This window comes from Micromesistius poutassou (assembly GCF_964030765.1).
Source record: "Micromesistius poutassou genome assembly, chromosome: 9".
In the NCBI taxonomy this organism is placed as follows: Eukaryota; Metazoa; Chordata; class Actinopteri; order Gadiformes; family Gadidae; genus Micromesistius; species Micromesistius poutassou.
Window position 1 is genome coordinate 8913420 of NC_140279.1, and position 27339 is coordinate 8940758.

The following is a 27339-nucleotide window of genomic DNA, read 5'->3' on the forward strand; positions in this document are numbered from 1 at the left end:
TCATAATGGTTTCATGACAGCCAGTATATCATTCATGATATCTTAATGACAAATCAAAATGGTACCACTTTACTTGAGGTCTGAGAATTTATTCATCACACTGTCATAATGGTGTCTTGACAACCAGTTTTGTGAAATATCCTGTCGCACAGAATACAAAAAGAGGTGCATTTTCTGTTTATGTCAAGTTGTCATGACAAGGAGATCCTCTGGTAATGCCATCCTGATTAATGTCAACTTGTCATAATCAAGACAACCCAAACAATGTCAACTTATCATAACAAAAACCGAATGACACTTAATGACAAAATTCATAAACGTTTATGACATGTTTATACCGTTTATGACAAGTTCATGACAGTGTCATGTCATATTTATGACAGTGACATGACACTCTTATGTAGGTACCTTCAAATAAAGTGTTACCGGGAAGGGTAATCAATTGGATTACTTATAACTGAAAAAGCAATGCCGTTATTAACACTGTCATTTATAACGCCATTATTCCCATCACTGCTCACGACTCGTGTTGTAAGGTCCTTTTGCATTGAACACGATCGTTAGTTGCAATTTTTTCACACAACAATTAAAAAACTAATCATTGAGTTGCAATGGACTGTACACATACGTGATTTCTGTTTTGCGAAAAGACAACATTAATAGTATTATTTATTGTTTTTTTTATAAACCAATTTTTGACTTGCAAGGCGGTACACAAATATAGGTTGCTTTTAATAACTTCAAGAAGTGTAGTATTGCAACTGTTTCGTTTTGGATACCAACTTTCAATAAAAAGTTTTAAAAAGTTAAAAGTTAAAACTAGCCATGTGTTTCTCCCTTCCTACAGAGCACAAATGGGATACCAGCTGAATGCAGATGATTTGTTTCTGATAAATGGACACCAGTTTACAGATCCTTCTCAAATGGTCTGATTAATACACATCTGGACATTCACCCTGTTTATCTAAGTTAATGTTTAAAACTTTGTCTCTTTTTTAAATTGAACCGTCTTCTCCAGGAGCTGCGCCTGCAGCTCTTCGAGAAGACATCAAAAATGTTTGTGATTCAATAAGGACTTCAGGACGTGCAGTCATACCAAAAATGAAGGCGCGGCATGAATACATACAGAGTCATTGCAAAGACACGAATAGATGCACATTTTTCATCGGCCAAACCTGTGGCACAAATGGATAAATTGTGCGAACAAACACTTTGCTCGAGTTGAAATATTTAAAAATGTCCACGTATTTCGCTTGATGTTTTGTTGTGATATTATATCTACATTCACAACTTTCAGAAAGTCTGGAAATCCAGAGTTCTCACGAGAGCACAATTTGAATTTGCTCAGCGAGTCACTTTGGGAACGAGCAATATGCTCACTCCCTGATTCCCCTGTCCCAGAACATTAACCAATCACATTGATGTATCTGATATAGGCGGGCCAAAAGCGTTGCTGTTTTTCCGACCGGATAAGGTAAGAGTCTAGTTAGCTTTGCTGGTCTGAATACATCACCCCTTGTATTCTTCTGATTGGTCGTAGTGTTATCCAATTGCGTGCAGTGATATTTTCAAATGCATGCTTGGTGCCGCCCCTCGAGTTGGGCCATTTTCATTACTCGTTGCCAGACCCTACAGCTTTCTAGATGTGGATTTACAGTCGCAATGGACGGCTCATTGCTGAACAGGTCGCTGTTGAACTGCTCCTGCATTATTACATGTGACTATATAGGCTTGGCTTCTGCAAACAATGTGTTAATCTTTCAATCGTAAAATAAATGATCATGCTTCAATTCCTTTTGTCTAATAAAACATTATGTAAGTTGAAATGCCGAAGGTACATTGCATAGCCAGAGTATGCTATGAGTACATGTAGGTCAATTAGCTTCGCCTTTGGTGGCTTAAATCTGTCTAAAACCCTTTAGATTACATCAGTGTCCATCTTGTCCTATCCATGTTGTCATCAAGGTTGTAGATTTGTTCAAATGTATTATCTACTCTGTTACCATGTTGCCTTTGAAATCCCCAGGCCTGTGCTGATGACAATACCACACATCATATACATATTTTTTATTTATTTTTCATTATTTTAGTTTTGGTGCACATTTTATGCATTGGTTTGAGTGATGATAACTTCAAACACTTCTTCTCTGCTATTTCGTTGTAGCAGAGAAGAGGTCAAACATCTGCTGGAGCCATTGCAAAAAGAAAAATACCTGAAAAGAACCTGATGGTAAAGTCATGATCTCTTCATCAGCAACATGCACTTCCTTCTTTAGGACTACTCCAACATTTTTGATGAAACCAGGAAGAAGCAGCACCTGACCCACTATGACTGTTGAAAAGATAATCTGCTGCCTGGAGGCTACAGCTTGCATTCACCTCCAAGGTCAGAGCCTATTTGCTCACTGTTCCTTGTCAACGCTGCCCTGCCTCCCTGGTCTGTTTAAAGTAGCTGTCAGACTTGTCTGCTTGCGTCCCCTGTGGGACTGTTCTTTTTCCTCTTGCTTGTTTTAAAGGTTAAGAAGCACATATCGCCCCCACCCCCTTCCGCTCCCTCCTGTCCTGGGAGTCTCCCATTACTGCCCCCCACCCCTTCAAAACATACATTAGCTAAACTTTAAACCATATGCCCATATGCCCTCTCCAGTTGGATGGAGAGGGGTACACAACGTCTTGAGGAGGAGGCAGGTGTGTGTAGGTAGAGAGAGAGAGAGAGAGATGGGGTCTGTTTTCTTCTAGGATAATGGGTTAACATTAGATTAGATTAGATAAGACTTTAAGACATGGAGAGGAAATAGTGGGTTAGAGCCTGAAAAAAAAAGTTTGAAAAAATGGTAGAGAAATTTTTTTTTATCCATTATAGTGAATAACTAGTTTCCCTCTTTCAGCAGAAACACAGCGGTGTTTGGAGTATTTTCAGCAGCACAAAAAACAAAATGCAAATAAAGTAAATGTAAATACATGATGTTTATCAGTACTGTATGCCTGGCCCCAAATCGTATAGCTGTATCATCCCATTGTGGTCTGTGCACTATAGTTAGTTATTAAGATGTTATGTCCTTATTATACTGTTGATGAGGACAAACACTTGACCTGTCGCTAAGCTCCGCCCTTAGAACGCAGATGAGCCAATGACATTCCAGCCGCAACTATACTCGGACATCGGCTCGGACAACTCCATTGAAAACAACAGGGAGGAGGCATAATATAACAATTTAATGGTGGATTTATGTTGTTTGTGTAAAAAAAAAAATAAACATGGTCAAACGATGTGCTTGTGGTACATGTAACACGCACACGTCGGTATCCTGAGAGGCTGCAGAATGGGGTATATTTCATCCCTTTTCCCAAGCCACAACGGGACAAGAAAAAGTGTGTAATGTGGATCAGACTGTGTGGCAGGCCAGAATACCAACTGAATTTAAGCTTGTTACCTTCTGTATGTGTTTTAAAGTTTTGAATATACCCCTCCATAGCGTAATGTAGTCCCTTTCGATTGATCCTGGAAGAAATTAAATAATTAAATAATTAAATATTTCGCCCAAAACTTCTCCAAAACCTGCTTTGATATACTGTCAGCTGCCATTTTTCCATATGTTTTGTTATCGAGCATGGTTTGTTTGTCCGAGTTTGTCATGGTAACGACGGGGGGCATGACTTAGCGACATACTGTTAAGAGATTAAGAGAAAATAAAGACAAGCTAGCATTTTCAGACACAGTCCAACAATCTGACTGGACCCATGTGGGCATGTCCTTATTTGACACTTAGTAGTGATAGTACGCTTATGTTAAATGAAAGTAAGATTTTATGTATACTGGTATTTTGTTTCTGTATTGTTTTGTTTATATTATATGAGCAGGATCGTTGTCATAGCAACAATTTCGTTTTGTCCTCGCATAGGCCTACTAATAAATACAAATTCATACAAATCCTTGACCCAATGATTGCAACATAAACATGGTCTATCTGTTTCAGAAGGATAGTCATTATCTCAATAGCTATTTAAGTAGAAGGCTGTGCCTTATCAATTATCATGACTTCACCTACGTAAGCCTATATAGGAATATTGGTTGAGTCATCGCATAACAATGTAGCGTAACCGTACGCGCTATTTTTTTCACTATCTATTCTCGCCTCTGATTAGTTAGAATGGCTTTCCTCCGATTGGTTATGGTTAGGGTTAGGGTTTGGGTAAAGGTTAACCCTAACCCTAACCATAACCCTAACTCTAAACCTAACCCTAAACCTAACCATAAACTCCCGCAAACAACTAGGACTAATCGAAACACGAGAGCCCTTCTAACCAATCAGAGGCGAGAATCCCAGACTTATCCTACGAAAAATAAAATAAAAAAAATATCGCAAACCGTACCGCACCGCTCGGTGGAAACGCGCCATTAATGGACGGACACAAGCTGAAGCCTGATCGATGTGCGTGATGTCATAATTGGTGAAATCCAACACCAACTGGAAGGAGTTGTAGGTGAATACGGATCCTCTTGCATCAGTGCAAGTCAAGGCATATCACAAACCACCGCCTTGAGGTGAAAAGCCGCGTAGAAGTTTGGTTTTTGAACACCACTCGGTTTCAGGCGTGTACAGTCGTGGGTGAACGATAGGAAGAAAGAAAAAAAGAAAGATAGGCTAATCTCTACAGGCCGCCCATTGAAGTATTGACACAAAAACGCCAACACTGTATCTAGGCGCACTGCTATCCATCATTCTATGCAATTGTTTCCCTCTTCCACGGTGGATAGGTCGAGAGGGAAAAAACTTAACATACGAACCTTGAGAAGTCGTGAGAAAGGGTGGAAGAGATTTGTGGACACCATACAATGAGGACATTCTGAGGGGCTGGCAGTCACTTTCGTTCAGGCTACGCTTCCTTTGGCTGTTCTCAAAGGTTAGCCCATGAACCGGGATCCTCTTGTGTGGAATTCTGTTTTCACCTAGAACTCTGCTGCCTGGACAAATGCATACAAATGCATTTAGGAGCCCAAAGGACAAGGAGTGGACACGTTTCTCCCACGGCAGCAACGTAAGTTTAAATGTATACTTTTTGTTAAGATATTACGTTGTGTGCGGCTTTTCAGTTGAGACCCCTTCAACATCGTTATTCAAACTAAATTGTCGTGGTAAACAAGAATCTTTATCGTTGAGCATCGGTATTTCCCTGAGCATGACTTTTTTTTTTTACCTTGCCACTTTGAGTTTGAACACATTACATCGTGGTTTGTATTAGTCTGGAGTCTTGGCATTGACCGCGTATAGCTGTGGACATGCAGAGCAGCCCATTCCTTTGCCTACCTGATCGTGTTGCCCTTAACAGGTTTAACGCGTTCCTTCATTGTGGTTGTATTAGTTTTTTTTAATTTAATTGTCGTCCTTGTCGTTAATACAATATAACAAAAACACTTTCCGTAGTAGGTCTTGGTCAATTGGAACTGGAACTATTTTATATATTGTATGCTTAAACAAAATAAAACAATGTAATTACTACGTTTTTATACATAGATACAGTAAACACACTCATGCAATATCTATCTAATATAGTTTGAAATATCTAGTTAAAGCGATGTTTAAAGCAAATGAATGGTCTGTTATTGACACCTGCTTATACCAGGGTCTACAGAAAAAAATAGATTATGTTTTATTTTGTACGAAAGTCTACGGATCTTCGTCAACTCATTGATCTCATTTCACAGATATGCTTTTTTCATAACAACTAGTTTTGTTTCATTGTGTGGCTGTTTGCCGCAGGGGATATAAATAACGCATTTCACCCATGTCATTGAAAACCAAAACCGAGGGGCCTGCGGCGAATTGAGCGTATACGCTGAATTCACTCAGTGTTAGTGTATAGGCATCACTAGTTAAATGACATGCCCAGCAAGTGGCTTTCTAAGAGGCCAGACAATTCCCTACTGTTCAACAGTGCTGCTCCATTGCTGGGAATGGATTGGCTTGTGTGTGGTTGCAAAGACTAAGTAGGCTACTCGCACACACTTGACTGAGAGCTAACTGCCAACTTAGCTGCTTATATCCCCCCCCCCCCTCTCTCTCTCTCTCTCTCTCTCTCTCTCTCTCTCTCTCTCTCTCTCTCTCTCTCTCTCTCTCTCTCTCTCTCTCTCTCTCTCTCTCTCTCTCTCTCTCTCTCTCTCTCTCTCTCCCAGGCATTACATTTTGATAGATGAAGGCTTGGATGAAATCAGTGACCAACAGTCCATATTTGTAGTTATGTTGTTGTTGCCTACACTAAAGAAGTCACCTGTGACAAACTGACACACTGGCTGTGTTGTATGTAATGAGCACGTCATGACTTTTACATTCAGATTGACCAGACTCAGACTTAGTTTTTAAGGTAAGGGGTGATATCCACCATACAGCAGCATAATCCACATCCACACATATAGCAGCCTTTTTTCCATTGGACAAACTGTCTATTGCAGCACATGTCAATTGCAATATCACTATGGAACCGTCTTTTGAGTGTGTATCAAGTTAACAGAAAAAACGAAATACACATAATGTAGGAACCACCAAGGTATGTAAGTAAGTATGTTTGTCCCCTTGGGGCAATGGGAAAGTAATAACCAAAATTCAAATGGGTATTGCCGATTGGTTTAGTGGCAGATTTCTTGTTAGGAAAGACACCATAGGTGGCGGATTTGTGGTGATGACAGGCAGGTACCGCGTGATCTGAGATGTTGTTTTACCCACCAGCCTTTGACACATACACACCAACATGACACAGATAACGTTTTAACCTCCACTGACTGCACCCTCACCTTTCTCCACTCTCACCACTGTCTGCATGAGGTTTTGTGGCTGTCTGTTCATAGTAATGGAGTCTTTTAAGCTCTCCTAACATCTGCAGCGCCCTCCACACCCCTCGCCCCCCAGACACCATCCCTCCCCCCATCCCTTTCTTACTTTACCCCATTACAGGGGGAAAAAAAAAAGTGAACTAATAAAGGCCAGTGGAAGTTAACTCACAGACCACTGTCTACACCCTGTCGTGTGGACTAAGTCAATCTTTACTCTGGTCTCCAATGATCTCTTGTCTCCCGGGGCTCCCTGCAGCTGTTTGTGTGTGTGTGTGTGTGTGTGTGTGTGTGTGTGTGTGTGTGTGTGTGTGTGTGTGTGTGTGTGTGTGTGTGTGTGTGTGTGTGTGTGTGTGTGTGTGTGTGTGTGTGTGTGTGTGTGTGTGTGTGTGTGATTCAGATGTCCACCGAGCACCAGAAAGCCACGTGACTGGTTGGGCTCTTTACAATGAATGTCCAAAAGACAAGCTACAAGGCAATATATGCTGTCCCTCCTCTGTTTTGGTGGCACAAAAACACACCCATTTCAGAGACTTTACCGTTACACAGTGCTTTACATGTTGGTAGGGAGATTATAGATTTGAGGGAGGATTTAGCATTTGCTTTTATTATTTATAATAAATATAATATAATGGAGTTAAGGCAACATGTGCAGACATATTGTTGATATACTGTTTGCTATAGACTAGTTAATAAATTCTGTAGGTTGTGTGTGTGTGTGTGTGTGTGTGTGTGTGTGTGTGTGTGTGTGTGTGTGTGTGTGTGTGTGTGTGTGTGCGTGTGTGTGTGTGTGTTTGCGCATATGCGTTCATTTGCAGCCACAGCAAGTAAGGGGCTGATACTAGGAATGGAAAGCGTTGACTTTAAGTGTTGACTTGCTAATTGGCTAATGGTTGTTTGGAGCAGTGAGGGATTCCTCCATAAAGAAGCTGAGGTGCAGGTGTTGAACCTGAAACATGGCCAATGATTAGCTATGATCATTGGCTCTTGATCAATAATTCATTCATGTCAAAGTATGCAAATGTTGAAAAAAGTGAGCCAACAAATGCAATTGTAGAACACATTATATTCAAGTTTCCAGAGTCATACTGTGTGTCTGGTTGACCCATTCTTTGTTGTATTAATTTTCAACATGTCTGTACAAAGTATGTTCAAATATATGCTTCAAATTCAGCTATACGTTCTGTTTTGCATTCCATTGCTTTTGTTTTGGAGAGCACAACCTGTTCACCTTAGTTGATATTAAATATTATATTCACACCACATCCTGCAGTATTATTTGCATTAGTTATGATTGTTACATGTCATTGTTATATATATATGTCTATTAACATTTATTTACCTTTTTTAGATTCCACACAAAGCAATGTACATTTGGTAGCTTTAGCTGATAAACCCATTTTTTTGAGGTTTTTTAGAGATTCATTGCAGCAGCAGCAGATTTTGAAAGGGTGATTATTTATAGTTGTGACATAGCACCCACTTCCCACATAGTGGTATTCCCCTCAGTCAACAGAGCAGTGTTTGGGGAGCTTTCTCCTGCTTTCAGTGTTCCTACCCATAAACCCCTTGGACTGGGAAGAACGTCTTACTCTCCTGTCACTTTGGCACAGCAGCCCCTCTTCACTGAAAAACGAAACAAAACAAATCAATATTTTCTTTCAACAACATTGTCAATAGCTATTGGTGCATCCCATGTCATTCAGTCTAAATCAGTCAAGATGTTTTCCAAAACCACCTGACCAAATATTCTCTTATTCGAAATATTAGTATTCCCCGGCAAATTTAAGTTGAGTAGCATGAACATTACAATAGTAGGGATTATGTCAGAACCTCTAGAAAATTGTCTTTCTTGAAATAGTTAATGTATACAACATGTTCCCACTTTAAATATTGCGTAGCTAGAAGTCAGTATTGCAGAGTTCTCTAGGCCTTCTGGCTGCCATAGCCCTTGACAGGCAGACAGTATGAATCAGCATATGGGTGACTCACTTAGAACTACAGGAGGGTATGCTTTGTTTTATATTCAGCCCTTTTAATATTTTTAGTCCACTACTAATCCTCTCCAACCCATTATTTTTCTTTGCTGAGGGGAAAAAGATGTTCCCAGCTGTGGAATGTTGCACCAGGTTCTCGATGTGGAACAGGTGACACGGCCTGTGTTGATTCTGTTGATTCTCTCTCTCTCTCTCTCTCTCTCTCTCTCTCTCTCTCTCTCTCTCTCTCTCTCTCTCTCTCTCTCTCTCTCTCTCTCTCTCTCTCTCTCTCTCTCTCTCTCTCTCTCTCTCTCTCCTCTCTCTCTCTCTCTCTTGCTCCCTCATTCTCTCTCCAACAAACATGGCAGCCTTGCAGATATTGTTCCACACAAACACTCCCAGCTCCTCTTTCAAGTACAAGACCTCGCCCAAATACACCTAACGATGCAGAACCTGTTCATTTCCTCCCACACCAATGTAACCTGCAATTCCAATCGCCTCAGATTAAGATGTAATTGCAGTGAGAAATAGGACTCTTAAGCTATAGTTGCTTGTTTAATTAGTCAAGGGAAGCAAGAAAACAGTCTTTAGCAAGAAAACAGTTTACAGTATGATGCATCGTTCTACACAATGTATATGGTAGAGACAGTGCCACCTAGGGGTGGGGTTACCAGGCATGTAGACAGTGGGATGGTAAGATTGTGGGAGTCTTTTAACCTTCAACTAAACATCAGGATCTTATTTCATGTCTCTATTATCATGTAGCATGTGCTTGGAGTGTTTGTTGTTGAGACCTTACTGGTGTGTCAAGTTATGTTTGAAGTTGGTGATGATTGATCATGCAGAGTTCAGATGTGAATGTATAACATCTACAGTGAATCAACACGTTATGGTTGATTGAAGCAATGTCATAGTTACTGTGATGCTTGCTTGCAAAACTCTGCACTGTGTTCCTAACCGCACCACTGATGTGACAATACTGACGGTAAAGCATACCATCGAGTGTGCTTCACTGCGATATTGCAAAATACCAGTCATCAGATTGTCATATTGTAAGGGGAATGCTCTCAAATAGTTTGTTTTAAACTATTTTGTCCCAGATAAACTGACAACTTACATTGGATCTGACTGTCTACCGATTCTGACAATAGATTACTACATGAACAGTGCAAGTCACTTCCTAGCAACGGAGACACCTTCAAGCCCCTATTGTAAAGTCTGCCAAGCTGTTACAATCACTGTGCATTCTTGTATTTGAGAAGCATTGCCATGCACGCAAGAGTATGGCTCTAGTGCTCTTGACTTGTTATAATTAGTTGTTTCCTTTAACTATTATTAAACAGTTTGTTTGTATTTGTTTGTTCATATTATTATTATACCAGTGTTGATATTAAAACAACAAAATCAAAATCTGAAATTGTATAGTATGTCTTTCAAATTTATAGTATGTCTCAAACTTTACATTATCGCCTCCAAAACAAACTAAGTAGAGTTCTCAACTGTGTTATTCGTTATTAATCGTTCTTTCATATAATTATATAATCAAAAAGGGGTCATTGTTGCCATTATTATTATTATATCCTAGCATATCTCCTACTAAGAAATGTAGGCATTTCCTTGTGTAACCCCTGTAACAAAAAAGCACTACAGCCATTCTGTCTGGGGCATTACATCGACCAAACTTGGGAGGCCTTTCAGGTTACATACTAGCATGACTTAACTCTGATCGTAACTGAAATGTGACTTGATAATCTTCCAAATGCAAGACTCAGCTTCAGATGGCGAACACTAATAAAGAGCAATATAAAATTAAAAAAAAATTAATAAATATTTCAGCACACCACTTGTAAATACAAGAAAATAAAATAAAAATATATATAAGAACAACAACTAGGGGAAGCTGGGTGGGGGCTGTCCGTGTGGGGACAGCCCTGGTGTGTGTGCTCCATCGAAGCACTGGTAGGCAGTCCTACCCGCACACGTTTTAGCCCTCACACAGATTGGTGCACACAAGTAGCGCCATGTTTATGGGCAAAATTAATATTTGTAGTGATGCTGCATTTTTCATTTGGGCACGGCTAGGTGTGCTGTCAAGCTCATCTGATCATGTTCTAAGGGTTCAGGTTGCTCAGTCAGGTTGCTCAGTCGGAACTGCCTGTGGTTTAATTGGATATGGCTCACATAAAGGTTTCCTGGGGGGGTCCTGGGCACCTGTAGTACCAGGTTGTTACCATGGTTTGTTAAAGCTTCACCCCAAATAAGGTGTTGATTAGTCAGTTTGTCTAGAACAAGTTAAATTGTAAAGATTTTTCAGAAAATCCAAGATGATGGAGAAACTATCCCTCGGACAGTAATGGTCTAATTGTTTTTGTAAAGTATGGCTAGTTACACCATTGTACCAAATTTATTTATGTTGCTCCTAGGACATGGTTAAGTGGGAGTTATGAACTGTTAAAGGTCCCATGGCATGCTACTTTATGGATGCTTTTATATGGTGTTAGTGGGCTCCTAATACAGTATTTGAAGACTCATTCCAGAAATTCAGCCTTGGTGCAAAATTACAGCCACAACGAGCCAGTCCCACAATGAGCTATCCACAAACGTGCCGTTTCTGTGTCTGTAGCTTTAAATGCTAATGAGGAGGAGAGAGGGGGGGCAAGGTGGAGGGTGGGGGTGTGGCCCTGAGCAGCTTGCGACCACGGTACTATGCACTAATGTTTATTGTGCTATCCATTTGTATGGAACGCCGGTAGTCCTATTTGTAAGGTGTAAATCTCCCAGCTTTCTTGCGGCATTTCACAGAGGAACGCCCCCTTTTGGTCAGTCCATACAAACGCCCCCTTTTGGTCAGACCATACAAATGGATAGCACCATAACAGTGGATATATCGCAATGGTTCAGATTCATAATATCATCCGGAGGCGCACACAGCTTTTGGCCATGTTCTGTAAAATATTCTAGAACACTCCGGGTGCTGGGAGTTGTTGCATTGATGGCATACTACCTCAAGTTCTATGTTTATTCTGGTTTTATGTATTATCTTTTGGTACAATGTTCAATGCAATGTAAAGTGCAATATTGCAGTTTCTAATGCCCGTGTCACACTGTCCCGAAATTGACACCTGATGGACACACGATAAAGGAAATGTTAAAATTCGGCTCTGATCGTAAAAACATCTGGCCATTCGTGAGGGCATCTGAAGCCATCGTATGACTGCAGGTGGAGTTTCTCAGGCTCCGGCAGCACCTTCGTGAGCGGTGCCAAAATCTTTGGCATGCCAAAGAATTGTCGAAGGACCTTGCAAAGTTTCATTTTCGTGTTGAATTTGTGTGTCCATTTTGCCCTTTGTAAGGCTATCGTGAGGGCATCTTGTCAAGTCGTGTCATCTCCGTCTTTACTTCACGTGATCATCGGTGCCATTGCCTCACGAAGACAATTCGAAGGAAACAAGAAGCTGCCTGATTGTCTTAGAAAGGCAACACGACTACGTGAAGCCTTCTCAATGCCGTCTTGTAGCCATCTTATTAGATGGCTATCTTAGCCATCTTAGCCATCTTATTAGATGGCTACAAGGTGTCAATTTCTGGATGGTGTGACACGGGCATAAGGGATTGTGAGCATGAATAAAATTAATTTCTAATCATAACGCGTTTTTCCATGTAGATAAAGTTGCATTCCTAAGACATTCAAACTAAACAGTAAAATTCCAGAGACAGATATTGTATCAAAAGATTTATTCTGAAATTAAAGTGTTGTGAAAAATACGTTGTACACATCCCGGAGACAAGCAATAAGCAGCCTCTGCAGATCATGCATGGCTCATCTGCTGAGGTGGAAGTCTTGCTCCTGCTCCTGCTCCAGCTCCAGCTCTAAGTTGAACCACAAATGCAGGATGGGCACCTTTACAGTCAACTTGCAGTATGACGGACGACTGGTCTGGAAAAGGAAATAAAATCACATAATTTAGTCTGAATTGGAAGGACTTTTACTACTTGAAACTAGTTACATACAATGCATGTGTACGGTATTCTATCCTAATAGACCTGAACACTGATCAAAACACAAATCAAGGTAAACTGTTTGCAGTATATTCTACATACCTCAAATGGATCCACCAGCATTCCCAGTCATCAAATACTGTGTCGAACAAGTCTTTATTTTTTCCACATTTCCAGCAAAAATATGTTTAAAACCCACGCAAGAAAAATCACCACAGCTGAAGCCGGTATTGTGAAACTCAAAACAACCGGCCACAAACTTGTCGCATCTATCTATGTAAAGCCCATCAACGACTACTAATGTCGTACTGTAACTGGGTCTTGAAGGGTTGTTGCCCCATTTCATAGGGGTAGGGTTGAAGGGAAGGGTTAAGGGGTAGGGGTAGGGTTAAGGGTTTGGGCCAAGGGGTGTAACGGGATTGGTCCATTGTTTCACTTTTCTAATTGAGACTTCATCAAGACCACATGGACACAAGCAGGGACGGACTGGCCATCAGGCATACTGGGCATTTTCCCGGTGGGCCGACGTGCTTTTTGGGCAGTCTATTTTGTTAAATATTTTTGTTGGACTAGCCTACTATAGGCCTATATTTCAGACGTGGTTCCGTAATGTGTATGTGGCTTTATTTTGTTGGAATCTTTGTAATAATTTAGCCTAACTCAGCCACTTAAGGGGGCAAGCCTGCTCAACTAGGTGCCGGTCCCAAGCCTGGGTTAATGGGAGGGGTGGCATCAGGAAGTAAACTCTAGTAATGAGAATAGCCTATGTGTACCTGAACGTTAGAAAGAATACTGATGATGAGTTCAATGTAGGTCTACAGTGTTGCACTCCACTCTTCCCACTGACATAGGCCACAGACAGGCACTGTGTGTGTGTGTGTGTGTGTGTGTGTGTGTGTTGGGGGGGGGGGCATGACCCATTTCTGCCCCAGGGCCCTTCGTGAAGTTGTTCCGCCACTGATAGGTACACCCAATAGGATGAATGCTGCTTTAAGATCCATTACCGTGATGGTGGAGTAGGCCTGGGCGATATGGCTGAAAGACATATCACGATATAACTTGATCATATTGATCAATATCGATAATTATTGATAATTTTAATGACCTAAAAGCCTAGGAATTACCATGCTGGATTTAAACACTTCTGTTTAGAACCTTCCACTGTTCTTCATTGATAAATACTCCAATGTCGATACAACAATGAAAAACACTCAAATATAGTAAGTAAGTATGGAACCGTGTTTGTGTAACAAACCCAGCTGCTAGATTTGGTGGTCCAGTCTCTTATCAATATATATTGAACATGTTTTATATTGATATTGATCAAAAGTCTATCACAATACGATAATTTATTTATTGATTTATTGCCCAGGCCTATGGTGGAGTATACTTTTTTGTAGTGTTAATAAATTACACTTTTTGGAAGTATTTAATGTGTCCACTCTCACTGATTCCCGCTAAATCATTGCATGGCTCAAGGTACGTGGTTTTAAAGAGTTGCACAGTTGGTATACACATTCAAGAGACCGAAAAGGTGTGTGTTATTGAATGTGGTGGGTCGGTCTGGTCCAAAATGCCAGGGCAAATCTTTTGTCCCAGTCCTCCCCAAGTCTTCCTAAAATAAACCACACTTGGTGGGCTTTCGGTTGCCGCCTTCTGCATATGTTAAAATGGTCAGGACAGGCCCTGTGCTTGATCTGCTATCATGCCTGCAGTTCCTATGGGTCATCAATACTTGAGTCTGAGGTCAAGACATCCAAAATGCAATGTAATCTACATTGGACACATTCTGTTCAGGTGTTCAGGTGTGCAGGTTAGCTGTTTGTGTGTACTGCAGGGAGTGATGTTCATGGAACAGTAGAGAAGGCAATTAATGTAATCTAGTCATTTGATATTCAGTTGGCTCATTGTACTACCGTCCGGCCCCTTGTTTTTGACCCAAGCCATTTTCCTGGATGTTTTACTCATGACAAGAACCCTTACATTCCCTTGAAACAAATCAAACATGCTGTTTGATTTACACCAGATTATTATAATTGTACTGTACCATTAATTGGTGTACATTGTGATGAGTTTAAAGCAGTCAAATGTTCCTGTCAAATATTCATGATATCAAACTACTTCATGATACTGAATGAAGCAATAATAAAGAACAGGTGCTCATATGTCCATAATGGGGAACAAATGTCATACCTTGTACCCTCCTGAACTAACGTGTGTGTGTGTGTGTGTGTGTGTGTGTGTGTGTGTGTGTGTGTGTGTGTGTGTGTGTGTGTGTGTGTGTGTGTGTGTGTGTGTGTGTGTGTGTGTGTGTGTGTGTGTGTGTGTGTGTGTGTGTGTGTGTGTGTGTGTGTGCTCCTTTAGGTGGAGCTTCCTCCTGCTCCTGTCAGTATGCGCAGCAGTGCTGTCTGCAGAAGAAGACTACCGTACACAAGGTAACAGCCGAATCCTCCTCATATTAAGAATGCTTTTTATCTGTGTCAGCTGTGGGCAGGAAAGGACAAAACTCCTCATAAACAGATCAATCAACATGTCAAGAATTTTTTTTTTTCTTTTAGACAGTGAAGCCCACCCTTCCTGATCCCTTATCCTCAGATTTACCTCTGACTTTTGCCCTTTACTTTTATCCACCTGGGATCCCAGCAGCGATGCCGTTAATGCATTACTCTTGGCCTCAACATGTAGTTAAAGAACTGAGGGATTGGGATACATTGGGATACATTGAAAACATTCTTTATGCTGTCATGAAGCACAGATGAGTAATGATATACAGTAGTCTCTATTGCTGGAAACTGTGAATTACTTCCAGGATTTTGTGGCTGTATGGGATTTCTTGGTGAGAAAATCCTGCTGCAGCATGGCAGCCAAACATAATGGAAAACATACTTTCTACATCAAGTAAATGACAAATCAGCTGAAATCAGTCTTATGACGAAAACGAATATCTTTCATTGTTAAGGAAAAACATACATAATAAGACTATAAGATTATAAGATGATTTTTATCCATCCATTTATCCAGAAAAGCTTCTGTATTTGGTATAACCTTTTGTACTTCCAGGAGAGGACGGTTTAGACTGAACTCATGTCTGTTACAGGAAAGCATTGCAGACAAACACGGTGGTTCCTCCTTCACAAGACCAAAGAAAAAGCAACTTCTAATGAACATGTCTTTTCTTTATTCTAATAGGGTAGTCAGGTTGCCGTAGAGGCCTCACCCCTCCTGTCTCTGGGCATGGCTCTAAACCACCATAAGTCATAGGAGGGCTGTGGGTGTACAGTTGAAATGGACACGCTTTAAATGTGCACTAATCAATCACAAAGGGTGAAGGAGAAAGTGTATATATATTATAAACATTATAGCATGTTATAAATATATATATATAGTAGGTTGTGTGCCAGGGTATCCAGGATGTAGAAACCAGATCAGTTGTCATTGTGACTTCTTAACTTAATTTCCATGTTTGACTATGGTTTGATCTATCTGTTCAAGTTCAAGCAAAATCCCAATGGCAAACACACACATACACACACACATCAACACAAACATACAGGTCTGTGTGTGAACACACACATGCACGCACAAATGGACACAATTGATCTTTCTATCCAGGTGGTTTCTATACCGTTTATGATTTGATCAAGGCTGGATCAATCCATCATAAGTGGGGGGAGAAGGAATGTACATTCAAAGGTAGTGCAGCACGTCTTCACACTCAAGACAGGTTGATTGGAATCCATGCTGACGTTACCCCAGGCAAAGCATTTCAAGGACCTCTCAGTGCGTGCTCAGATTGGCTGCAGCTAGATGGAGCCACTTTTTAGTTGTGTGTTTCCCCCTGATACACCTCAAACGTGCTAAAAACGACTATATAAAAAAGGCGATGAAAGACCCACATCCGCAGAACCACGTTCAATCCCAACTTTGTCAGATAGAAGGGGAGTACTCTAATTAGGGTCAGCCCTCGCGGCCTACAATTGAAACACTGGTAGTCACCTAACAATAACATCACAATGTAAGTCATCTCTGGCAAGAGTCACAGGTTGTAGACGTCCACAACGTCATTTTATTCTTAAACTGTAGATTTAATTATTAATAATTATTATTAATAATTAATAATGAATCCTTCTAATCCATTCCATATTGATTTGAATACAATACATAGATAATTGACTTGTGTGAAACAGTTAGGGAATTATAGATATCAATGTTGACTTGTTTTCCTGGACTGTACGTTAGCTTTCTCATCAAGCAAAAACCTCCATGTTTCTTAGAATAGTTTAAGAGCTACAATCTCCCAGTGTCAGCAGACTTGACATACCTTCTAAATCAGATGACTCAAAGAACTCGGAAACAATTGATTGCGTCTCGTGAATCTTAGGGACTGTAAGGTTCCTGATCCAGTATGACCAGTTCTTGTCCCCTTCTTCTCCTCTGTGTTCCAGCTTTCTCTCTCTGTTTCTCTCTGTCTACCTCTTTACAACAACACCAATGTCTATGGTGTTCAATTGTGAGGGTAAAGCAGCTAATCAGTGAACTTCTTTAGCTTGCTGAACATTGATGCATCTATAGTGCAACAAATGAGGCATTAGTTTCTTTTTAAATTATTTGTCTTGAGATGTCAGTTTCCATTTATATATGTTAAGAGTGAGCCTAGCTCACTGCAAGCTTATCTGTCATAAAAGCTCCAATCTCGAGAGTCTGCCTCCAGCCTCTTCACTTTATCATTGTGTTTATATTTAAACTGTCACTGTCACTAAATTCCTTCCATCTTACTGTTTGGGCTGTTTCTTGTCTTCAAGTGTATTACATTGCCTTTGACTGAAGACTGCTCTCAAAGTATATTGAGGCATCTAGCTGTTGGGCTTAAATAAATGTTAAAATAAAGAAACCAATTTAAAGGTATATCTGAGTGCAGCTTTTAAGATTTGGCTATGTTTTCATTTAATTTTAATTTAGGATTTTTTCCCCATTAGAAGTTGTAGTCCTCATTTCTACTTCTTCAAACACTGTCATTATATTGTTTGAAATAATGTCTCTTCTGTCTCTTCTCTCTCTCCTCCTCAGGAGTCGATGTCCTCTATCGCCTGGGGCTCACAGCCTCAAGTAGCAGAGATCCTCCCAACGAAGGCACCAGCTCACCCTCCTCCTCTTCCTCCATCGATGCCACTTTTCCCTCACCACAGAACCGCCTGCCCCCTGGAGTCGGGGTCCTGCTGGACTCAAACTCCATCTATGAGGCCCCAGCTAGCCTTTTCTCCCCAGAAATCAGCAACGACTTCTCGGTGGTGGTGAGCCTAAACTCCTGGCAAGTGAACAATCCTTTCCTTCTCAGTGTTAAGGATGACCAGGACAGGGTGCGCTTTGGCATCCAGCTGCTGCCGCGCAGAGTAGTGGTGTACACGGCCCACAAGGCCTCTGTCTACTTCACGTATGACTGGCAGGACGGGCACCAGCACTCGTTTGCCCTGGGCATCCATAAGCGCTCTGTGTCTTTCCATGCAAACTGCGGGGCAGTGTACCAGTGGGAGCAGACCCTCGGTAGGCCCCAGTTTCTCGGAAGCCCCGGAGGTCTGCTCACACTGGGAAGAATGAACTCCAAGGCAGCCCCATTCCAGGGCCGCATATGCCAGCTGGATATCTACCCATATGCCCAGGCTGCCACACACTACTGCAATTACCTTAGAAAACAGTGCCGGCTGGCTGACACTTTCCGATCGCCCCCGTCCCCCGCTGGTGTGGATTTTGAGGCAAACAACCCCCCTTTCGAACCTTCCATAGAATCCTCCTCTACTGAGGCAGGATCGAGCCGTGCCGATCGCACCCCTAATGCCAAGGCAGTCTCTGAACAACCGCCTTCATTCAGTTACCACACTCAGTATTCAACCCTTAGACCATCAGTCCAACCTCATCTTGGGGAGCTGACTTACCTGCATCTGGGGGATTCCCTCGTCCACACATCTACGCCTTCTGTCCACCATCAGACCGGGACACCATTGGCCACCACGAACAGGCTGGAAGGCTTGGACCTCACACGGAGGACTATATCTTCACCTGCTTCCACCAGCATGCCATTTCAAGGCACAAGACAGCCCCATAGAAATGTAGTACTCTTTGAGAACAACACAGAGGGGGAGGGTAGCCCCAGGAGGCCTCACAATCCAGGTGCCACCATGTCCTCGAACACCGCCACCTCCAGCGGGGTCCAAACCCCACTTCCTCGGCTCACTGACGAAAACCTGGAGGTGCAGCACAGAGCCAGCAGAACCACCCTATATCGCCACAACCAGCTGGACACCTCTGAGGAGCAGGGCGTGGATGAGAGCTACGACAACGTGGGCGCAGATGGCTACGACTATGGATATGATGAACCTGACTACTTCTACGACTATGAAGGATTCCTTGGCCTAAAAGGAGATCCAGGTCCAGAGGTTGGTACATTGATGAATGGGAATCACTCCGTCAAGTCAAGTCTGTGCAGCACCCTGCATGATCAAGAATAATCAAGAATAATCAATAGCATTACATTGCAAGGGAATAATGTAAATGTGTGTCTACATGACGCTACAAGCATGCTATGAAGACATTTCTATTTGGCGTCATAACACACTTTGGCTTCATTTCACACATAAATAAAATAGGTATTTGGCAGGGGTTGTGTTGATCAGGATATGATGACGTGTCCAAGCACATTTATTTTTTCACGAATCAACGAATCACGAATCAAGGTAGATTAAATAGCATTAACTAAATAAAAATAACACCAGTACATTTCTTCTGTTCTATTAATGGATATGACTAGGTTGAAAAAAATTATTTAGCACCATGAGTCACCTTGGGGTTCTAAAGCTAAAAAGAGCTAACCTGCCACTCTTACTCCGCGTTCACACTACCTCCGTCCGTCGACGGATGGGTGCTTTTTGACGTATCCATGTGTTTTACCGTGTTGTATTACAAAGGTGATTTCATTGGACAGTGTATTTGCGTATATTTGCATAACGCAATCTGATTGGCCGACAGATCTGGCGCTGCCCAAAAAGTTTAACATTTTATGGCGAGAGAAACTGGTCTGAAACATAACCTGGGTATGAGGCCCTTCCTTTTGGCTGTCACATGATAAGATTAGATAGATGGATTCTTGTGCGCTGATGTCTGCCTGTTATTTGTATAAGTTGACTTTTCTTTCCACTCTGATGCAGTGGTGTTTTGAATGCTGGTTCAGTGAAAGGTCAGCAAAACAGCCTGTTTGTGTTGTGTGGGTTAGGGTTAGGTAACAACATGAACTTCAAAAGCAGTTTTCCCTCCTCCCTGAGGGTTAATATTTCACATTATGTATGTAGGAGCAACATTTATTCTTAGTACAGTCGCCAGACCACTGCATGCTATACTAAAATAATGAGCGCTGGACGCTAGACTTCCTTATTGCACAATTAGAGGTGGAAGAAGTGAGATCAAGTTTAATTCAGCATATGATTAATAGGGTGCATCTGAGTTGACCAGCTTCAAAGGAAATCATGGAAGCGTTGGCTTAAGTCATTCAGCTCCCACCAAATGCAACTCCTCTCCCCTGGAAAGGCAATTGCACTCTTGGATTATGGCTATCTATAGCAGGCGGATCACTTTACTGATAATATGCATGGGGGCACAGAGGTCATGAACTGCATCTGTCTCTGAGTGAAACTAGAAGGGGAAGAGGGCTCCATACTTACAAACCTCCACCAGAATATCAACTATCTCAACCAGGCTCAATTGGAGGAGATTTGACCCCCGCCTCACCTCTTAGTCCTCCAGCAGAATGTGAATGTTATCATTTGGTTTCATGAGCATTTTGGGGACCTGCTGTTGTAGTTATGCGCTCACCTTTTCCATGTATGTCTGTGTGGGAGTGTTTCGGCGGAACAAGCAGATGTTTCTCTCTCAGTGGGTCTCTCTTCTCCTCTCTGTTTGCTCTCCCTGACTGTTCCACCAAAATGGGTTGGTTGTTGTTGCATTAGGCTTGGTATTATTATTATTTTATAGGCTGAAGATATTCTGTAGTTAACATAATGATTGGTTGCAGCAGTGATATTTATGTAATGCTATTATGATAAGAGTAAGAGATAATAATGTGTGGTTTTAGATCAAATTGAGTGTTTTAAAGTTGAATGTGGCATATATTTTAGAGTTCTGAAGAAATGAACAGATATTGTGTGTATGGTTTGACATTTAAGATGTTAGTCTTGTGGTAGTAAAGTGCATCTTTCTTATTACCCTGTCCTTTCTGTAAACATAGGACCAAAAACGCTGCCCTTTAACTTTCATTGAAACTCATTATTGATACCATCTTGTCCTCTCTTGCTTGTAAAATGTCATATTGGTTATCACTGCCACGTAATTAGACTAAATGTTTCCAGTTTAGGCCAGCGGGGGGGCCGTGTCTATTAAAACCAGAACTTTGGGAATCTTGATGTACTGTCTATCACAAGACATAAGGCCTGAGATGTTTCCTGAAGGCAGTGTTCATTGAGCTGTGTTAAAAGGTAAACTCTTACTATGTTACTCTATCAAACTTTAGAAAACAAAACATTATCCCAAACTTAATATTGTAGTTGCTTTTTAACTTGCCTTTTAAATATATTAATTTATCCCCAACACCCCAGCGTTATCTACATGCTGCTACATGTATATGACAGCATAGGTTCATAAAGGTCCTTCTAAGAAACATTGCCTCCAACACTGCGAGTGGCTTTTCCTTTCCATATTGCTACTGTCATGTTTGAACCTGACAGAAGTTGGCCTGGTGCCCAGCTCAGGGCCCCAGGATGAATGACTTTCCAGTGTATCCTGTCCTTGTTCAACTTTTATCTCAGTATTTCAATGTGGACCACAGCAATATCAAACAATCTATTGTTGCTTATTGTTGCTTCCATTTTGCCATTGCCAAAACATGTAATATAAAAGTATTTGGACATGTAACGTCAATGCAAAAGACAAGTCATACAACAGGAATGTAACATTGAACAATGAAAGGTCACTGCTAGTTACTCCGTATTCAAGAAGTGCTGTCCATATGTGTGAATCCACATGCTTTTATTTTTATTGTCCTTCCTCCTGGTTTTACATCTTTATTGTCCAATAGAAGAACCAGTTTTTTCCTCATGTTTCAATCGCTGTGGTTTTTTTTCCATGACAAAAGTTGACTTTAATCTCAGAGCTGACCAGAAGGCTTATTATCAGGCTCATGCAGAGTGGAGTGTAACTCAACCCCTACCACTCAGGGCTTTTACTAATAGCGCTTTGAGTTTAAAACACTCGGCTCTTTTCTTTGAACTAAGTAGCTCCTACATAAACATAGCAAATACTCAACATTGTAGAGGCCAGGACAGTCAACAGCATGTTATTGCCCCCATTAAAATACTCTCTCCCTCCCTATTTCCCTCTTTCCGTCTCTGTCTCTCACTGTTCCTTTGTATATCTTCTGTCTAATCTCCTTTCACTCTTTCTGCTCTTTCCTAATTTTCTTCAATTCCTCATTTCTCTTTGCAAGCCTCTCTCCTCTCTCTCTCTCTCTCTCTCTCTCTCTCTCTCGCTCTCGCTCTCTCTCTCTCGCTCTCTCTCTCTCTCGCTCTCTCTCTCGCTCTCCAGGGTCCTCCTGGTCCGCCTGGTTTACCTGGTCCTGCAGGAAAGAGAGGTCCCAGAGTAAGTATTCTGTACTTTTACAAGCAGGGGGTTTCAGGGAATGCTGTGCATTCATAACACAGCCTAGAGGGTCTTCCCCCCCCCCCACCCGTCAAGACAAATACCCAACTGCATGCGTCACCCATCAGCAGGAAGAAGGAGAAAGTCAGAAAACTATTGCAAGGAGCTAAATCCTTACAATATCCTCTTCCTCAATGCATTCCTGTTCATGCCCATAACCCCTGACCTCTCTTACATCTAACTTCACCTAATGTGTTGTGCAATGTACCATCCCTCACCTTTGATGCCGAAGAAGTTAAAACAGGGCATAGTGTACATCAATTTGGTAGTCATCAATTCTTAAAACTACTCTAGGTTTTCCTTTAACATCCTTCTTCAAATGTTGCTATGCTGACAGCCAGGGAAAGGGAGTAAACATACCTCTGCACATGTTGAGATGTTTTGAGGAAAAGGTGTAATGGTCATAATAATGGATTGTGCTGGCCAAAGCTAAAAGACTTCTCCTTTGTGACTTGTTTATGTTTCTTGGACAAAAATGTATGTGTACAGCCCCAAAGGTAAGTCTAAGTGTGATCAAGAGAGAAAGGTTGATGCTATTAGTCACTTCAATACAAGAGCTTTGAATTATACCAGCCATGTCCTTTGAATCAACACTTCAGTGCAACCCGGTTCATAAATCTGTCAAGTCTAACTCTAGAATTTGAACGATCCTTACTTCTCAGCTACAGCGGAACCATTAGCATTACGTGTGAGTTATACTTCAACTTATAAATTCAGCTAAGAAACACTGTGAATGTTGCTCTGCAGCCACCGTAGCTGGTGTATCTGATGGCTTCATTCACAAAGGTGAACGTGTCAACTCACCACTTTCACCAAATGATTCTTTCTACATTGATTGTTTTAAATATAACTAGAAACACTTTGTGATGCTCCCTGTGGAGCACAGGGAGCTATCAGTTAATGTGGTTTCCAGTGGAGCCCCGGGGTTAGAAAGAAACTTTAGCAACTTTTGAAAAGACGGAAGATGATTGTATAATATACATGTCGATTGAAGATTGATGTGTGTAACATTTACTCAACAGTAGGGTTCAGACCATGTTTACGGTCCTTTTTTAAAGGGCACCCAGGAAGCCAAGGCTATAATTAGCATGGTGTGCAATTGAATGTTCTACATTCGATTAACATTCTTCCACTGTGCTGTAACCTCACCTCATGGCTCATAGCAGCAGACATTGGCCATATGTTGGTGTTTCATGTTGTCAAAGAGTTTACCGCTGGAAACCAGCTGGGGACAGACCCAGATAAGGGAGGAAGCTGGGAGGTGGAAGAGGTGGGTTTTATCGTTTCTTCTTGCGATTGAAATCAGGACCAAGACTTGTTCAGTAATAGCGCGTGCCAATGGGCGGGGGTTCAAACCCGGAGAGGTTGCATCCTTTTTCTTACAGCCTCCCAGGCTCTCGGACATGTGTTATGGTGAGCAAGCCGATCCAGATGTGCTGTGTTGCAACGCAGGGACACAGGCCAATATGTCCACTCTGTGGCTCTGGCCTTTTGGATGTGATGCAATGTGCTGACTTGCTCTGACAAGGGCCAGGTGGGTATCAGAGGAACACAGAGTCAGAGACTTCCTCTGACTCGTAATAGGTGTATCATTTACAGTGATGGGAATAACAGTGTTATAAATCATTTTTGTTCAGTAACAAGTAATCTAATTGATTACGCTTCCCATCGTTATAACGCTGTTACCGTTACTTTCAAAAAATGTGGCGTGTTACAATAAATTAAGCAGTTTTTTCATCAGACCAACTAGTTCTCTCGCTCTCTCTCTTTACTGTTCTTCCTTGGTTAGTGGGCAGGAGACAATCGCATTAACCTTTGGCTGAGGTAGAGTAACATGTCATGGTAAGCCACTCAGAGGTAGAGTTGGGCGGATGTTTACACAAATTCGAAAGCACGCATAGTCGGACACACAACGACACAAGTGATGCTGCTATCCATTTGTATGGTGCGCCCGCCCGTATGAGTCGTAAGGTTTAAATCTCCCAGCTTTCTTGCGGCATTTCACGGAGGAACGCCCCCTTTTGGTCTGTCCCACTCATAGTTCTGAAAGTAGAGCGAGTTCAGTGAGGCAGACCGTACGACTCGACAACAAAAATGGCTGGGCCCGTAAAGATAATTATTTTCTTTGTATTTGTACCATGTTGGTTCGTTTTAATGTAAATTTTAAATGCTATTACACACTTGATTACATTGCTACTTTATTCCGGTCATCAATTTATGCATTGCACGGTCTTGCTGTGCGTGCAATACAATGTAAAGTTGTGTTGTTTGTTTTCGAGCTGGTTTGCTAAAGAGGCTAATGTAGCTAACAATAACAATGACTAGCCAATGAGAAACGGGAACGCTATAAGTGCTGCAAGCCAGGAAATTACGTCACATTCTCACTAGTGCAGGTTGGACGTACCGGGGTACCATACAAATGGATAGCAGCATGAGTCAACGTGAAACAGGAATGGCAAGCCCAAATACAAAACAAATCCAAAAACAGCCTTCTTTCAATGGAAGCATAGACATTACTTTTCCCTCCAAGAAATTAAAGGAAAGAGTGTAATCGTGAAATGCACATTATGCCCTGGACAAAGTGCCTCTCCACATCGGTGTCAAGTAATTCAATCATCTTTCAACGTTCCATGCTTCCGTGCATTCCATGCTTCCGTGCATTCCATGCACATGTATTTTGAGTTCCGTTAAAGAGGGGGGGAGGAGGGGTCCGAATTATTTGACACATTAAAAATGTACTTGAAAGTAACGCAATAGTTACTAACCCTTTCCACAGTAACTATTTTCTTTTAGAATTTGTAACTGAGTAACCACTTTAATTAGTTAGTCCCTTTTTGGGAGAAGTAACTAGTAACTGTAACTAATGACTTTTTTAAAGTAACTTTCCCAACACTGATCATTTGTTGAGTCTATGTGAGGTTCATCATGTGAGAATTTGTTTATGGAAAGCAAGGCCTCTTTCATGCTGTGTGTGTGTCTGTGTGTGTGTGCTGTTATGTACTGTACTCTATGTGTATGTGTGTCCTGGTTACATTGGTCATTGTTTATTGGTATCAGTGATTGCTTGCTAGAATGCTATGAACACAAACAATTCTTATTCTGCATCATTGTTTGTTGAAAGCCATTATAGTGAATAAACTGTCCTAGCCAGTAAATGTTGTTAAATGTTGTTAAAGCTCTAGCATTGTGGTTCCATTGATATTTAGTTTCGTCAGCAATAATTCTTGATCTAACACACATTAACACACACACACACACACACGCACACACGCACACACACATACACACATACACACACACACACACACACACACACACACACACACACACATACACGATGCATGATGACAATGCACTCCATGCACTGCAGTATGGAAAAATGGTTTACATATACAGTACAATACATATTTTACTACATTGATATGAATATCTTCCATAATATATATCCATCAGATATGTTGAAAACATCCAATCAATCCATGTTTAAAACAGATATTCATAACATATGATAATATTTTGATTGTATTTATTTGTGTGTCATGAAATGCCTGCTTAACAGAGTAACCCCTCTGCATTGGTTTCAGGGTCCAAGCGGCCCCCATGGAATCCCAGGACAGCCTGGTCCACCTGGCCCCAAAGTAAGCAACACTCTTCTATGGAAACCTTGGATTTGTGTGTGTGCGTGTGTGTGTGTGTGTGTGTGTGCATGTGTGCGTGCATGAGACTTATGTGGCTGGTCCTGTAAAAGAACATAACCATAAAAAAACATTCTCCTAATCTCTTGACTGCTTACAGCGATGTCAATCCATAACCCCATCATCACATCACAGACCTAATGCAACGTGCATAATGTGACGTACATAATGTGACAGACATAATGAAACAGGTGTTTTTATTGGGGCTGGACTAGTGTATTTACGTTAAGAGATCCAAGCGTTAAGAGATCCGAGGATCGACGTTAAAAAGTACCTGGAGAAAAATAAGAGAAATGAGGTATAAGAAACAACAGCCAATTCAATTAGCAAAAGGAAACCAGAGATGACAGTCGTGTCAGTACCCCTGGGCCAGGTCTATGAATCCATTGACCTGGCCCAGGGGTACCTGGTACAGGGGTACTCTGTCTACAAGGTGACCAGGCCCTCGATACAGATCACTCTCTATCGTGGTATTTTTGTCTGTTGTTACTGTGAAGTGGAAACAATGTGCTGGCTTCCAAATAATGACATATGCCAGGTTAAACTGATACCTGTCAGTCTATCTCGCTAACGATTAAAGCAATGTATTAATGGAATAAGTTCATACATAATGTCTCTCATTCAATGCATTTTGTAGAATCCTTGCCATTGACTCAGCGATACAATATACGTAATTCAACCATCATAAGTTCAGATAGATATCTTGATATTTGACCAGGGACTGGGGTTGCAAATTAGCCAACTGGCTAGAAAACGTCTATGCAACACATCTACACACATTGTTATGGCATTGACTGTGATAATTATTTACAGTATGTTATAATGTGCGCTGCATTGTCCCTGACAAATAACCAAATAATAAAAAAAAATATATATATATCTTTAAAAAACGAAAAATTATGATACAAAAATACATTATTAGCTGATTGCAAAGCAATATCACAAAGTATAATGCAACCTAGTCTATTGATGAAACTTCTTCCAGGCCCTAGTCATAATGACAATAGGCTGTCGAGGTGTCCCCTTGTACGTAGGCTAGATTGTGGTGCTGCTCAGCACCTCTGAACTAATGAGTTGTGTGCACTAAAAAGGCCGCCTCCCGGTA

General features: G+C 41.4%; 1 protein-coding gene and 1 long non-coding RNA gene across 2 annotated transcripts in view; both read left to right on the plus strand.

Moving 5' to 3' along the window:
- Positions 1 to 4642: 4642 nt before the first annotated feature.
- On the plus strand, positions 4643 to 17922 carry LOC311353543. The gene is made up of 3 exons (XR_014637064.1): positions 4643 to 5040; positions 15166 to 15236; positions 17869 to 17922. It is a non-coding gene; the product is annotated as an uncharacterized lncRNA (long non-coding RNA).
- Positions 17923 to 17981: 59 nt separating this feature from the next.
- The window catches only part of col24a1 (collagen type XXIV alpha 1), a gene marked incomplete at its 5' end in the record, with an annotated part of 91777 nt that continues 82419 nt past the window's right edge, over positions 17982 to 27339 (plus strand). Inside the window, 3 exons of the mRNA XM_084473560.1 lie at positions 17982 to 19232; positions 22426 to 22479; positions 26124 to 26177. Coding sequence (XP_084329686.1) covers positions 17982 to 19232; positions 22426 to 22479; positions 26124 to 26177 — 1359 coding nt within the window. The remainder of the gene's footprint in view (positions 19233 to 22425; positions 22480 to 26123; positions 26178 to 27339) is intronic.